We start from the raw sequence: 15455 nt of genomic DNA, 5'->3' as shown, positions 1-15455 counted from the left end.
AGATTAGTACCTGGATTAGAAGCAATCAACCTGTCTGTCTTAAACCCATTAAAACTGTAACTGCCTAAAATAAAAGGCAGATGTGCTAAATCACTAATTTTGTACACAGCGTTGCATGCATACTAAAAGTACATAGATAATATACTTCTTTCATTCTCATTTTTCCTTGGAGCGTGATTGCATGCCCTAGCTTCAGGGACACGCTGATTTATGAGACACATGCCTGTTTTTTCATGACTTGTTTGATTGCATTCTCAGCTCTCAGGCACTCAGGCTGCCAAAACCATAAAAGTTCACACCTGCGCAAAATTTCTTGCGAGTTAGATGAAACAGGCAGAGCATGAGGAAGCAGGTGATCTAAGGTATTACACTTCCCTTGATCAGCACAGGCATGTAATACAGATGAAAAAGTGGCAAGGCTGATTGATTGATGTTCAGTATACTTTTGTACAAGTTTTATCTTTTGGGGTGGTTAAGTTCATAGACAGGGAAGGACACATACTTTTGAAATGGTTCTTTGTTCAGTGTTGATATTTCTCTCTGCTGGTGTCCTTTAATGTACTGTGTACAAAATACACCACTCACGTAGCTATAGTTACATATTTAAAGTCTAATATTTCTTTTTTTTAATCTGTTCTGATCTTCATAAAACATACTTTCATTAAAGTTAGGCAAGGGTATAAGTGAGATTCTCACAGTAACATAACCCTGAAAATGTTTCTTGATAGACACACAAAACTCTTAAACAAGCTGTGTAACAATAGTTTTTATTCAAACCACAAAAAGTAATGCTTATTTGTTGTTGTTACAAAAGTTAATATATAATTTTTTTTATTATTTACAATTAAAGTTTTCAACACATTTTACCATAATTTTTCATACGCACTGAATCATTGCAGAGTTATGTAGGGGCTGGTGCCTAACTACAGTGGTCAATGGATAAGAGTCAGGGCTCCATAACATTAATTTATAGTCAGGAATAGAGAGTTGGACAACACAGGCGAATGTGTCAAGAATCATAAAATCACTCCCTTATATAATTATTTTTCAGTGAAGTATGTTTAAAAGGAAGAATTTGATTTTACTTAAATATAAGTTGATAAATTGTCAAAGTTGGTGTAAGCCCAAGCTTTTTTTCATTATTGTTTTCATTTTTTTTACAGATAAACACTTGTGGAAAATTTAATGAACATGAAGAGTGAATGGCTCCTGAGTTTAGTAGACGTTTAATTAAATTCAAATGCATACCAGCTGTACTTTCAAACAAAAAGACACTCCTGTAGTTTCCACCCCATGACTTTCCAATCAGTCAGCTTTCTTTCTTGCAGACAATAGCAATGTTTAGTTGTTACCAGCGCTGAGACAAATAAGGGAGTGCTATGGTAAATTTGTAAATCAAACAATGTCGGAACTTAAGTAGCAATGTGACAGAGGAATTAATGGAGGCCATAACACAGATACTGAAAAATATTTCTAAATTATGTATGTTTAAATGCTTTATGTGTAATTTATCACATAAAGCAGGACCATGTATTGCCTGGTTGTTTAGTATATCCCACACTGCAGCCAGATGCATTTCCTCATCCTCCTCCTGGGACAACAAGCGCTGCTCTAACTTTTTTGCCTCAACTTACCTTTTTCTTTCTTTGACTTTTGTAAAAAGCACCACATCATTTTGGCATTTTGTATGATGATGTTCTGAGTCAGGAAGCCCACGCACTGTAGTCCCTTGTGATTACAAAAAACCTTCTGTAGCAATAATGCAATAAGTGTTGTCTCCTATCTACATTCTCTTGGTTGTTTTTCACTTTGCCTGACACAATTGTGCATTTATCAGTGTAATTGCTTGAGTCGGAAGCACTGATGTTGTCTATTAGGCGGATTTCTACCCTGTTAAGAGCGTAGAGCCTTTTAATGTATGACCCTGCTTGAGCGTACTCCTACACAATTACACACCACCCAGAGATTGAAAGTACTGATGATGCTGATGATTGGGCTGGTCAGGACTGTTGTGATCTGATGGCAGGGATGATATTGGACCACCCTTCACTCTTCTGACAAGCCTTTCAGATGGACTCAGAGAGCGAAACAACAAAGTGAAACTGAGGTTAATCATTTTATTTACTCAGTTTTCTCTCCCCCCTTTTCTCCTCTCCTTCCTTTATTCAACCAAGTGATGGAGCTCGGACCATGGAGTGCAGGGGGAGGAAATCGATAGGGAGCGCATTACAGTAAAACGTATTGATTAGGAGACCTGTGAGCAGTGTGTTGGTCGCAGAGATGGTGGAATGATGCAATGCTTAAAGGAATTTATCCTTTGACTTTTACATTAACCTTTTATTGACTGCTTTGCCTGTCCATAATTAACACTCACTTTAGCTAAAGTGGTTAGTTTGAGCGCAAAGGGGCTCGGGCCCTTATTACAGTGAGGGCCGTGGAGCTACTGCCCCAGCCGCAGTTCAAGTGCACTGTGCTGCACGGAGGTACAGGCCTCTGTGGAATAGAGGCGATGGAGTCCTAGATACCTTTCGCATTAGCATACCATTTGAGCAGGGGCCTGCCAGGCTATAAGGTTTCAGGGCAAATTGAAATGAGTGATTGTATTGCCAATCTCTCTTGACCGAGCGCCAGATGGGATAGTTAGGCCCATATCTGTCTGGGGTTAATCCATTGGAACAGCCTGGACTCGCAAACACATTCTCTACCTCCTTTAAAGCCCTCCCTTTCCAACACCACTGAACACACACATGCACGCCTCTTTGTCTTTGACCTTAACTTTAAGGTGGACTGCTCTGCCAGGGGAAAGTCTTTCGGAGGGCCTTGTTTGTACTCTACTGTGGCTTACACAGAATATCTTGTGAGAGCCCTGGAGAGCTTAAGGCACCTCGCCCGATATTGACTTTTTGTTTGGTTCCATTTTAGCAGTCAGGGGACAGTACTCGGGAAACAGTGGTAGATTGTGTAAAAGTGTGTGCTGAATTACCTTCACTATATTATCTTTGATAGTCCTCCAGCCGCTATATCTTTTATATCTCTGGTAAACCAGGAGCCTTCTGTTTGCGTACAAATGTTGCAAGATCCCTTGTCAAATAAATGCAGCAGCTCTGTTGAAGGTGGCCAGTCGGGGTTTCACACTATGTAGCCTTTCATTATGACTCAGGGCAGCAGAAAAAGGCTGTTCTTTCAAAGCTCTGCTGCATGAATACTTAATCAGACCAAATCAAAAGCATGGCTTTCTCTGGGCTGTGGTATCCATAAGCTGATGTCAGCAGAATCGCACCGTGTGTATGTGTGTTTGCTGTCTGGGTCAGTTTGCACTCACACACTGCAGAGATCAGTATGCCATCCATGTCTTCATCTTCCCTCTCTGAAGTGGTGCTTCCTTTAATTTGCACCCTAAATAAATGATGAGAACATTTAAACACACGGCTCGTCGCAAAGCCCCAAGGTCACTTAATCGTATTATTTATGAAGTGATGTGCTACATAATGGTACTTAGTGCATGTTAACAGATGCTATTATCAGGCCCTGATCCAGAACGCCAAAAGATATATTGGACAGTGGATGTTAATGCTGCTCCTCACCACCGTAATGCAGCAGCCGTTTAAAGGGCTAACCGCACCAAAAATGCAGCACTTAGGCTGAGAGCCAGTTGAACATTAAGTGGCTCTGGAGAAAATATATTACAACAAATTGTGGCAGCCCCCGGCTGTCCCCTAACAACTTTAACATCCCCTCATCCCATCCATAACCGACCCCCATATCTTTCTCTTGGTCTCCTTCATGCCCTCCGCTCAGTCAGTGGCCACAAGGTGGTGTTGGTGGTTGGGCGTCTGTGGATTGGGTAAAGAGATATGACAGACGGTGGCATAATGACTGAGTGGGGAATATAGTTGGCCTTGTGGCTCAGGAAGCACACACTACACAGGGAACATACAAAATGCCATATCCAGCCTCTCCCTGTTGCACCTCCAGGTCAGGGGTCACTCTCGTCTGTCAGGAGGAAGAGGGAGGGCAGATTTACAGTGACAGCAGAGAGCACAACAGAGTCACAGCAGTAAATATTTACACAGGTCTGACAAAAGATGTGGCCGAGGTCTGCGGGGGTTCAACATACTGTGGAAATTACAGATGACCTCCAATTATTAATCACACAACAATCATGCTGTTACACGAAGAGGCTGGGTTTCTCACTGCAGCAACAGAGAGTGATGTTCTTATGAAAGCATCCTGCTGTGTGGGGCTCTTTGTGAGTGTGAAATGAACAGGGCATTAATCATGATGCATGATATCATGTCTTATCATCACTTTTATGCTGTCACAGGCATTCATCGCTTGAGAAAATATGTTCTGACATCACTTCTCCTATTTGTCTCAGCTATGTTTGGTTCTGGGAGCTTTCCTGGCTTGAAAGTATGTCAGTATTGCCAAAAACAGTTCAAGACAAGTGCAGAAAATTAAGATGCTTACAGTCTCTTTTATACAAGAGAGACAAAGACAAACTCCTAAGCTGCAACTCAGATAGAACATTCTCCATTACTGTTGTTGAACTCAGCAGCAGAAAGTCTTCCAAGTCTGTTGCCCTGATGTGTGTTTCTTCCAATTAGTTCTGATGGTAGGGAGGAGTTAATGGCTTTGTGTGTTTGCTGTGTCCTCTCGCCTCAGGTGCCACTCGAGTCTGGCGCAGACATTACCCCCCGAGGAGGCCCCAGTGGACCGACCCTTCTGGGGTGTGGATGACCCCGGCATGCCTCTGCCCTTTGATCTGGCTGATATCATCAGCAGAGTGGAGTCACTGCTGTGGAGGTGGGCCCAAAATAAATGTACACATTCACCGAATAAGTATATTTTTAATGATGGGCAAAATTGCTTGAGTCATTTTTTATTGCAGTAGCATAGTCTCACACAAAAATTAAGAAACCCAACATTTGAGTGCATTTATTCAGTAGGGAAAACAATCTCATCTTAAAAAACTATTTTAGTGGCAAGGGATCCATGTAGAAAAAAATCTAAAACATTTGTTTGACTGTAACTGGAGTCGGGTCGGGTCAGTTCTTCTCACACACCTGCAGCCTCCAGTCTTCACCTCCTCCAACACTAACAGATCTTTGTGCTTACTCTGTCTGCCAACTGACCACAACTAGAAAATAAAATAAGTGTACGTGTTGGTGAGTATCCCATTGAGATTTTGAGGGTGTTTTTTAACCTCCCTTACTCTCTTCAAATGTTGGTAATTTAAATATCGGTTCTTATAAAGTCTAGTGGAACCTGAAAGAACCTGATGTCTGTTTAATAAATATACATATCTAAAGTGAAACATAGAGCCATGAAATATTATATAAATGTTTCTAAAAAATCTCAACTTAAAGTTAAATGCAAATTGAAATAATTCTGCAGTTACATTCATTTTAGCTGATAATTCTGGACGTCACTAATTGTAACAATCAATAATTTTTTAACATGGTATTTGTCCTAAATTAATAACTTAAGTTAAAGGTTGTATTTTCTTTTTTTTTTTTTTCATTTTACTAATACGCTACAGCAATAACAGACACACTTATTTCATGGATTTTCACATCAAAACTAGGTTTGCATTACATGTGGCTGCTACCGTACGATTGTAATAATACACCAATTCAGCGTCCATTCACTCAACTGCTTGGCCTGTTTATTTAACACTTTTCTACAAGTTAAAAGACCAGCTATTATTCAGTGTTTTACATAAATACATGCACACAGACACGCAATAACTGATGCGATTATTTTTAGAGCAGTTTGTGAACCGTCAATCGTGAACTCGAGACTGAAATGTACATGTGGAGCACACTGTGGGAACAGCTGAAAGGCTTGCTCAAGGCACAAGCAACACAAATGGCTATTGTATGGTCATTATTAAGACCCAAAAGGACAATTTAAATAAAAAACAAAAATCAAGTACTAGTCTTAGCAGCACTATTTCACTCTGTGCAGAGATTCCTACAGCCCTAGACGTTTACACACCTGCTTCAAAATGTGAACAAAAATATGTTTTGTAAGATTCAAAAGTTGGTTGAGTTCATTTTGTGTAAATGGAGCCAGTTCAAAAGTCCTCTACTGTCCTGTTGTCTATTTCATGTTTATCTATTTCTCTTTGTTTTTAAATTACATTACAACCACAAAACAAAAAAATGCACTCCATTATAGAGGAAAATGATGCATGGCTTTGAAAACATGTTTTTCAAATGAAATCAGAAAAAGTGCAGCATATTTGCATTTGTACCCGACCCCAACTTTAAGACAAACATTTTTAGAACTACCTTTCACTCAATTTACAGTTTTTCTTTGTATCGCTTTGTATCAACTTTGCACAACCTAGTGATTCAATATTTGCAAACTCTTCTTAGATCAAACAAACTTGAGCTCATTCTACGGTTTTGCAAGAAAATGTGCATCCACTGTTGTTTTAAACTATAACTGAGAGCTTAATAAATTCAATGACTCCATGCTCAGCCTTAGCCTTTGACATGAATAAATACCAGACAAAATAAGAATATTTTTTATGTTTTCATATTTATTGTTTTGTTTCTGTTCTATTAGGATGTGAAGGACAGATAAAGGAACTAAGGATGAAAGAAATCAACCCACCAGCGTCTCTGAATGGTCCCCACTTCAGTTTGAGGAGACTGACCACTGATGCTACATTTATTGTGATTCCATCATGGTTGGATTCCTTGTGATTGGGGCATCTACATCCTTCCCTTCTCTTTCACCCACCGCTATCCCTGCCGATATTGGCATTCCGGTCACTCCAACTTGGATTTGTCTGGGAGCAAAAACCAGACCACCACCATATATACAGAGTAGTGCTTCAGTAACATGCTAACAACGCAGAGCTTAGCATTGAGCTACTAGTATCACAACGGTCTAACAAAACATATGTGGAACCTACATTTCAGTGTTAGCATACATTGTGTAACTATTTATTATTTCTGTGTACTCTGTTGCTTAATCTCATGTAATCCAAACATGCTTTTATCAATGGATTGACTCCTCGGTAGTCACAGTACATCCATATATGCTTTCTGCTTGTCTCACAGTGTTATGATACAGTATAGATTGGTAAAAAAACTCACTTTGGTCACATGGTATTTCATTCTTCACTTGTGTATAGTGTTACCCCGTTTAATTGTGTTCAGAAGTGGAATGAGCCTGAAGAGACCAAAGAAAGACTACGATAAGAAAGTTCTGAATGTCATCCGGTGGAAAACATGAAGAACGTGTCGTGTTTGTGGTGCAGTGGCGTGCTTGTGCCATTTTGCTTTGCGAATGTAATTTGCGTGTGTGCGTGCGTGTGTGTGTGTACATTTACCAATGCGACTATCCATGTGATTGGTTGTTGACTTGTGTGTGTGTCTTTTTTTTTTTTTGTGCACGCTCTCCCCCCCACATGCCTACAAAAAGGGGTGAATGTGTGAATGTGATAGTGTGTGTGAGCCCTGCAGGACGCCTGCTAGTTGTTTGCTCTTGAAGACGAAGAAACGGGGAGCTGCAGAAGAGCCCCTTCTTCCTCTGCTCTGATGAAAGGCAGCTCTGATAGAATGACCCGGAACACAACCGCCGTTTCTCATAATTACAGCTGTTCAGTCGCTTTTAATTACTCTTAAAGCGTGTAGAGCACCACGTTCCCCTGTAATGCTGCGGGCCATCCGAGAGAGCGAGGGAAAGATCCGGAGCTTCTGACAAAATCCACTTTCAGAAAAGCTGCAAAAACGGATTGAGGAAGAGGGCCGACCTCAAAGTGATTTATCGGCTCAGCTAGTTTTATTTCTCTCTCTATCTAAGTCATGACGAAGTAGAGATGCTGTTTGCTATTAAAAATGCAAAATGCACTCCTTTTTTTACTTCTAAGGTTTTTTCCAAGATGTTAATGGTTGCCAAACACTGTTCTTCTTACTTCTTCTCTTTCAGCGCTTTTTGTTGTTTGTTATTGTCGGGGAGATTGTTTTGTAGATCAGCCGCGGTGTTGACTTGTTTGAATCACTCTGTGCTCCCAGCGCCTCAGCTTGTATGTCTGAAGCAGTAGGAATGGCAGTAAATAAAAAAGAAATGTGTTTTATCCAATCGCCTGAGTCCTTCTCATTTTTGAAAGTTGTATTCCTACCCAATACAGCACACAGGTACAAACTGTTCATTACAAAATAAGTGCAGACATAAAAAAAATCATGTTTCCAATCATATTTCCTAACCTAAATCTTTTGAAACCAATACTTGGAGTAGTTAACAAAGGTACGTATTTTTGGTTTTGGTTTTTCTTTGTAGTAAGGAACTAGAGTTGATTAGGGAAAGTAGAAATTGTAGAGATGTGCTGAATCAAAATAATAAGTAAAAAGAATGTGGAAACTAAGCCTGGAAGAACATGTCTCAAAAATGTACTCAAGTAAATATGAATACAATATTGTATTTTTATGGAGTTTATATGGTTTTGATTTGTCAGTTTGCTGCTAGTTTTGATTCGTCCGTGTGCTGCTAACATTCTTGTGCAGCACACTGAAAAATAGATTCTTAATCTCAATGAGACATACCTGGTTAAGTAAAGGTTACAGTCACTGTACTTTGTGTTGGTCTATTGTAACAGGAAAAAATCTGTAAAAGTTAAAGGGATGTGAAAACTTAAAAAAAAAGTCAATGTTCATCCTTGACTGGAGAATATGCTCTGCTGATTTAATGGGCTACAACTTAAAAAGTGCCAGTATCTTTAATATTGCATCCCTTAACATTTTGCCATACTATATTTTGTTTTTTTGGAGGAACTTCCTGATACCCTGAGTGAGTACTAGAACTTCTTTTTCCTTTTTTCCCCACAACTTAGATCTTTATTTTTATCAGATAATCTGCTGATCCTTTTCTCTTTGAGAAAAGCTCCTGTGTCAGCAAAAACTTTCCTCCAACTGACTCATGGACAGATGGATTGAACAATGTCTCTCCCAGTAAAAGAAATGACGGCTAATATTCTCAATTGCACTTTAAGACCTCACCGCCCCGCCCTTTACCAGCTGCTGTCCCAGAGGTTGCTTGTGTTAACTATTTCCTGTAGTGGCTGAGTGACTGAGTGATGGATGAGTGTGGAGCATTCTCCCCCCTTAGGGGGCAACTAAAAAAAGGGGCCCCACTTGAAGAGACAATTACACGGCGCTGGTGAGAGCCACAGGTATGCATTGTTCTGACCGGGGTCAGCCGCCATCCAGCCAGCCGAGCCATTCTCAATTAGGCCGACAATAGGGGCAGAGAGAGATAAAATAACCAGGTGTGTGGTGAGGAAAAGGTATCGGTTTAGGGTCAAATCCCAGTCAAATGTTCCAGTGTGTGGCTGTGGCGGTAAGGCTGAATGCAGTTTAGATAAATAAAATCAAGAAATGTGTTTTAACTTACCTGTGATAAATATTTAGACGCCACCTGCAGAACTTAGATTTATTATGAAATTTTGGTGAATAAAAATTTGTTTGGGTTAAATAAGGAGCTATTCCAGATCTATAATGTATCAAGAAGCCCTGGTCACATTTTTGGTTCTGGCTCTGTGCAGCAATCAGTGCATGAGCTACACACTCAAAAAAGTATTTTGTATATTCCAAAAATGAAGACACTTGTTAAAAATGTGCATGCTTGAGTTTTTGTAAACTGATCCACATGTGTAATGTATTTGTGTGTGCGATCATTGTGTGTCCAAGCAGTCCTGGCTGGTGTCAGAGGCCCCGGGGCCACAGAAGCAGCAGTAATTGTAGAAGCAGGGAGAAGAGCTGAAGATAGCATCGCAGCTCTGGGGCGGCTGTCAGCAGTGGGACGGGCTGCTCTCATTTGTCACCAACACAGACACACACCACTCAGCACCAACAAAACATTGACTTGATTGAGTACATGTGAAGCAACACAAGCCCTAATGTTTTGCAACTGTTAATTACACTGAAGGTCATAAAAGAGGCAGAGCGAAGAAGTTTCACATCAGCATAAAGGCTGTGCGGCACATAAAGTAACTGCTGTAAATCCAGCTAAAGGTTAAAGATCTGAATCACTTTCTGGGACTGGTGCAATCTTTTCCTATTCATGTGCAATTTAGATTGACTCATAAAAGGTTTGGGTTGTTTATGCAAGGCATTTTGATTCTTTGCTAGATTTCTATTTATTAACTGCCATAAAATTTTAACTACTAAAAACAGAAGACGAAAATACTTTTATAAACCATAATTATGTGCCTTTTTTCCCAAAGTGTTCCATGTGTTCAGTTATTTTTTTTTTTACTGCTTTGAGGAAACATGAGCCTGTAAGGTACTTGTTTTATTTACTTGACTTGGTCATTCTGTTGTGTCTGTGTCAAGCGGCTGAATGTCTGTCTTTGTGTTACTAAATTCTGTAAAGCACTTTATGTTGCACATTACTGTACGAAAAGTGCTCTACAAATAAAGTTGGAATAATTAATTGATTTTATCACACAGGAACCCATTTCTTAAAAAAATTTGGATTATTATTTTTGACTCGACTCTTAACAGAGACCTTGGCACTTTTTAAAAAATTATCATTGTCAAAGGAAGTTTGAAATAAGAAGTATTCAGTAAGAATGCATATGGTACTATATACAATTTAAGGACTTTCCCAGACCACCTGATAACCAGATGTGAGACTTTTTGGGTAGTGTGCAAAAGACTCAAGTTGACCATGCTTTCCTTTGATGCCATGCAATGACAGTAAAACATAAAACTATTTGCTTTGTTAGGGCCAAGCATAATTGAATCCTCTGCATCTCATCTAAAATGGAGGGTGTGATCTGGCAAACATTAACAGTATTTAAGTCATGAATGATAGTCTGAAAGTGGATTTTCCTGAAGTGATTGTTTGCTTTGGATCCATATGCAACAGTAGCTCTAAAAACCAATACATAAACATTCAAATACTCACTGTTGAAACATACCTATTTCTGCTTTTACAGTATTGAAATTGCAGGATGTATGAACCGCAGCCTATAGACTGATAGAAAACTGATCGCCACTGACATGCTTCCTTGCCCCCCATTCATTTAGTATTAGAGTGAGAGGGAATTGACGGTGAAGTCATGTTGGTGATGTTTATGTAGTCAGAAGCCTTGCAGTTAAGCAGCTCTGATGAACACAAGCTATGGCGTGATGAGTGTGTGCACTTATTGCAAAGTGGAGAGGAGGTCTTCAGGGAGAAAGCCCTTTCAGATCAAACAGTAATCTGATCAAATGTAGAGCATGTTTGTGGGTCTTTGCTGTGGCCCTGGCTCTGGTAACCAGCCGCCGCAATATCATCTGTCCTGCAGGACCTCAGCCTCTTTATCTCACCCTCTTTCATTACCAGTCTGGAACGGCTGACCCATTTCTCCCATTCAATCCCCATATTCATTCCACACTCATTGATCTCTGCTGGTTGAATTTTCTACCACTGGAGTTTGTCTGAAAAGATGATCTTTGTAGCAGTTGCAACACTGTGGCTAGTGTAGAAACAGATCCCAGGAGCATGAAAGTTGGGATTCTTTGTATGCTGAACGGTCTGCTCCGCTGTGTTATTTGATCTGATAGCAAAAATCACCTGGGTTGCCTTAGGGAACCAAACCAAAGTCAATGTTACATGTCAGCTAATGTTCAGCTTTTGTTCTTTATTTCAGAATGAAATTAGTTGTACTTTAGCCAACTATAAAGCACAAAAGCAACAAAAAGATAGTTTCTGATTGTGAATTTTCACTTTTACACCATTTCAGTCCACTGAGCGCTGTTTCTCCAAATCGTCGATGAAGCATCCTCACTCACACCTGTCTCTCTCTCTTAACATTGCGAGACCCCTTATTGCCCCGCCATTCATATCAGTGGGATTAAATGGATCGTTTTCCAACGTTAGCAGCTCCTCCGCCGAGTGGTCTTGATGTCAGGGCCAAGCATAATTGAGTCATCTGCATCTCATCTAAAATGGATGAAAGGACTTTCTGATATCGCCAGTCCTCTCCCCATGCAGCAACCCACTAACACACACATACACACCCCTGCAATCCACACTTAGGACGAAAGAGAGAGAGCTTTTTATTCATTTTAGGAAGATAGAACAAAGGCAGCCGGAGGTAAAGGAGCTATAACAACATAACTAGTGGAATTAGAAATCAGAAAATTCATTGATCAAAACTGGTATATTTACTTACATACAGTCCTTGCAAAAGTATTAATAATTTTCCACATTTTGTCACTTTATCTTATTTACTTTTGAGTTGAAGACTCAGGCCAAAGTAGTGCATATGAGGTAGACAGAGAAAGATTGAAAAATTTACAAATATTTCATTAAAAAAACTTTTTGATTTTGTTTTTCAGAGAAAAAAACAAAAAGAAAAATCCTGTATAATTTTCCAACTGCTTGGTAACTTTGGTGTAGTTTGTATGGGCTAATTACATAAAATCCCAATAATATACACAGGCTTATCAGTTGTACAAGCGTAGGAAGAATGTGCAGAAGTTCGAGTAGTATTTATTCTTCTGCAAGGCAATGTACGATGTGTGACTGTACACTGCAATGAATTGGCACTATTTATAAAGCTTTGAGCATTTACACAAGATTTGGGAAGATGCTGTCATATTTCTCCTGAAAGGACTTTTTTTCTTTTCCAAAGCAGCACAGGATAAAGAGCAGGAGAACAAAGTGACAGCTAATACTTTACAGGTGAAGCATTCCACCTGAAGGCAGCTGGGGACAAAAGTATCAAATTGTCTCCTTTCAACGTTGATGGCAATTAGAGTCATTTATTGTACGAGAATCATCACAGTGATGTATTTTACTTACCGGGAGTTTTTTCTCTTTTTCCCTTTTCAAAATCTCTCTGAGATCCTCCACATAAAACAACAAAAGGATGAGTACAAAGACACAGATGGATCTGTTGATCTGCCTCATTTCAAAAGATGAAGACAAAGCTGAAAATGAAAGAGAGATGTTGTTCAACAAGAAACAGAGAATATAACCAGAAATGAGAGAGAAAAAATTGTGTAATAACTACTGTTCCTCATCTTCTATCAGCATTTGAAGTCTTTCTCAGTTGCACCGGACTGCAAAGGCAATCGACCTCATCATTCTCTTCCTACGCTGCCATCATGTTTAATATATCTCCAGGAGACTGTCAGAACAAAATTGTGAATATTAGGTCATTCTTAAGGATTATTAATATATGCAGAATCCAAGAGGCAATGGACAGATATAAGAGGGGAGGAGGGATTGCTTTGAAAATGGGGGTATGGGTGGCAGAAAGGTGTGGTGTGTTCGTCAGGAGTGATGCTCACCTTATCTGCTCCAACCTTGAGGATGAATTGGCAGCCACCACTTTAACACGCACACACACACATGCCCGCCCACAAACACGCACCATCTCAGTAGCACACACAATCATATCCCTAACGCTACTGCCCCTTGATTGACAGCTCTTCGAATGAGTGTCTGAGTAGAGTCGGGCTCTGGCCCTCCAAGTAAGTGGGCCGTCAAATTACATCCTGGGGACCGGCTGGCCCTCCACTCCCCTGGCAGAGGAGATCTATTTATTTGTCTGTTTATTTGCTTGGTTTAAATATTTGGTGGGGGAAAATATTGAATTTTTGTCCCCCGGTCAAAGTCCCCCTCATATTTAGTTAATAAAGAGCAGAGGAGGTTGTTTGCCCAGAAAAGTGCAGGATAGGGGACTTTATTTAAGGGAGTCCTCGGAGAGAGCTGGTGACCTTCTTCTGGAGGAGGAGAGGTTTGTGTACACTGAGATGAGATTCTCCCTCCCTCCCTTCACTAGCCTCTATTTTCCAGTCTAGATGTGTGCTTCCTCCCTTCTTCCTCCTTGCTTGCTGTCACTTTCTGTCCATTCTCGTCTTCTTTTTCTTGCTCATCTCTCGGCTGACTTTCCTCCCCATCTCTCTTGCCCACCTCTCTTTCTTTGCAGAGCCTTGCTGTATTTGACTGGAGCCTCTCTGTGGACTCCCAGGGCTGCATCCAGGTTAAACTCTTAATTGCTTCGGCAGTGGGTGGTTTAAGGCATCGGCTCACTGCAGCTCAGCCGGTCCCTCTGCACGGGGACTGCGGGGGTTACAGGGGAGGGGAGGGTTGCTCTGAGTTTGGCTGTGAGTGTTGAGCACAGGGAGGAAGCGCTGCAAGATGATAAAGATTTATTAATAGATGCTGGAGACGACCTCTGACTGCTGCTCTCCAGCACGCTAATGCTGTGTGTTGGAGATGAGAAATGATCTCTACATGCCCCATCTATCTATCCATCTGTCTTTCTTTGTTCTCCATTCTTCATAATATACTTAAATTAACTGCTCATACAATGGCCTAATCCATACATCAGCCACTGTTGTCGTCATGCAGCTATAGTGATGATTTCTGGATTATAGCAGTCAGAGGAGCATTTTCTTCAACAACTGTACATTTATATTAAAATCTTAGCAAGATTTCTCTAACAACTTTCAATTTTTAAAAACATGTAAAAGAAAACAAAAACCTTTCTTGTTGCATAGTCAACAATATAGGGTCATTAATATCACAGGAGCTAGTCTGAAGAAGCTAGTCTGTTACAAATGGTGAAGAGGATAATGACTGAAGAAATTAAACTATAATTATTTATTTATCTTTTGAAAGATTTATGTGCATGTTTACCACTTGTAAATACCAAATTTTGCTGTTTTCACTTCAACAGGCCACGGGACATGACAGTGCAGCAGTCATAGTAAAGGCATACACATACAATATATTTCACTCTCACTTCTCACTACATTAGATACACGTCTTCAACCACTTGATAACAAAGTCAACAAAACAGCCAATGGACTAGCAGAAATTGACTAGTGGATTTAGGTGAAGATGACTTACTGAAGTTCAAACCACAGAATCAAAATGGGGAAGAAAGAGGATTTAAATTACTTTGAATGGGGTATGGTTGCTGGTGCAACTGTTTGGTATGAATGATTTAATCTCACTATTAAAGAAAACTGTCAGAAAAAGAGAAAACATCCAGAATAAAGTGCTTAGTTGATGTCAGAGGTAAGAATAGATGGATTTCTATCAGAGAACAACAACTCAAACTATGATTTTTACAAACCAGTTATGTAGAAAATCAGCTCTGGCCACTTATGACATATAAGAACAGGATGTGATGAGTAACTGGTGAAAAAATTATGAAAATGTTTTGCTTTTCATCATGGGTCTTAATTTGTGGGCAGATCATAAATTGGCATTAACAACATGAATCTAGTGAGTATTGTACAGTGAGTAATGTTGCTAACCATATTCCTCCCTCTTATGACTTCACTCCATCAGCAGAATAATGCAGCATATTGTAACCCAGGTTATTTGGGGTAATCCAAATATTTTTAATAAGTAAGGTTATGTCTCCCTTTGTCTATTTTATCCTGCCATCCACCATTTGTGAACTAAGTATGAAATCTTGCAAGATGTAG

General features: G+C 39.9%; 1 protein-coding gene across 2 annotated transcripts in view; it reads left to right on the top strand.

The window, feature by feature from the left end:
* Positions 1-8100, top strand: part of fto (FTO alpha-ketoglutarate dependent dioxygenase) — a 143607-nt gene extending 135507 nt beyond the window's left edge. Inside the window, exons 9-10 of one of the 2 annotated variants that reach the window (XM_028014484.1) lie at positions 4666-4806; positions 6577-8100. In XM_028014484.1, the coding sequence (XP_027870285.1) occupies positions 4666-4806; positions 6577-6583 (148 nt within the window). In that variant the 3' untranslated portion in view covers positions 6584-8100. Of the gene's footprint in view, positions 1-4665; positions 4807-6576 lie in introns of those variants that run through there. The other variant, XM_028014486.1, reaches the window with a different exon arrangement.
* The last annotated feature ends 7355 nt before the right edge of the window (positions 8101-15455 follow it).

Source organism: Xiphophorus couchianus, chromosome 4, assembly GCF_001444195.1.
Source record: "Xiphophorus couchianus chromosome 4, X_couchianus-1.0, whole genome shotgun sequence".
In the NCBI taxonomy this organism is placed as follows: Eukaryota; Metazoa; Chordata; class Actinopteri; order Cyprinodontiformes; family Poeciliidae; genus Xiphophorus; species Xiphophorus couchianus.
This window is presented reverse-complemented; position numbering and strand designations above follow the sequence as displayed.